At 44.6% G+C, this 1,213-nt stretch overlaps 1 protein-coding gene across 1 annotated transcript in view; it reads left to right on the plus strand.

Moving 5' to 3' along the window:
* The window catches only part of ppfibp2b (PPFIA binding protein 2b), a 90,705-nt gene that overhangs the window by 72,212 nt on the left and 17,280 nt on the right, over window positions 1-1,213 (plus strand). Inside the window, 1 exon segment of the mRNA XM_008301644.1 lies at window positions 1,083-1,213. Coding sequence (XP_008299866.1) covers window positions 1,083-1,213 — 131 coding nt within the window.

A 1,213-nucleotide genomic window follows, 5' to 3' on the forward strand; every position in this document is an offset into this window, starting at 1 on the left:
AAAACTTACTGGATCGATTATGACATAAATGAGACACAAAACAACAAAAACGTGACACAAAACAAGACAAACAGACGACCACAAGGAGACAAAAAAGACATAAAGGGACAAAACCAAGATGGAAAACGACAAAAACGTGACACAAACTAGACAGAAAACAAGAAAAATGGGACACAAAATGACGAAATCGAGACACAAAACGATCATGAAGAGACAAAGCAACCACAAAAAAAATCAAAAATACCACAAAAACACACAATAAATGGATCAAAAACTGAACAGAGGAGCCAGTTGTTGGAGATACATCCAGCATGGTGAAACATCTACAGCTGGTGAGCAGAGCGGAGACGAAAAACTGCTAAATATCAGCTGATTTCTTAAAACTTAATCGGAAAGTTTGCGAAAACTCAGCAGAATAATAAATAACAAACCTGTGCTGCTAATTGAAAACTGCAGCAGTGAAGATTTAAAACAGATATTTTCTTTTATGAAGCAGAATAACGCAGATCATTTTACGTCTCTCAGTGACATAACGCTGCAGAAGCCCTCCGACCTCTTGTTCCCAGCTCATGTTTTCCTGCAAATACGAGAAAGAAAAAGAGAAGAAAAAAAAAAAGGCGGCCTCCTGAGCATCACATCCCAAAGGTCCAGGACCCACCTGAAGTCGCTGTCGGTAGCGCTCGGCGTCACCGCTGCCTCCCAGCTGTTTCCCTCTGCTGGCCTTTCTCCGTTCACTCCTCGGAGCCCCGCTGACTTTGATGCCGGCTCGGATCCTTCAGACGTTCGCCCTGCAAAAGGACAAATCGTTACGCAACAGAGCAGAACGGAAAACCGCCTCCTGACCCGCCGACGTCTTACGAAAGACGGAAAGCATCTGAGATTTAGTGCGTTACGGCTACGAGTTGTCAAAGAGCATCGGATGACAGAAAAAAAAAAGTAATGAGTCCAATCATCAGGACTGAAGAGCATTTTAAATCAGAAGCGAATTAAGCTTGTCGTGCCCCGATGTCATCGTGAATTATGCTAATGTATTGTATCCGAGTGCTAAAAAGCTAACTCACTTTCTGTCTCGCTTCCTGCAGAGTCCCCACATGGAGCTGAGCAAGTACCAGACTCTGCCCATGAAGCTGAGCAAAAAGAGCGATCTGAGGGCAGAGCTCAACGGAGACGGAGAGTATTTATCCCCCGTCCAGCTCTCTCCGGTCCGAAGCCA

The sequence above is a fragment of the Stegastes partitus genome, unplaced genomic scaffold (assembly GCF_000690725.1).
Source record: "Stegastes partitus isolate 25-593 unplaced genomic scaffold, Stegastes_partitus-1.0.2 Scaffold1694, whole genome shotgun sequence".
Classification (NCBI taxonomy): domain Eukaryota; kingdom Metazoa; phylum Chordata; class Actinopteri; family Pomacentridae; genus Stegastes; species Stegastes partitus.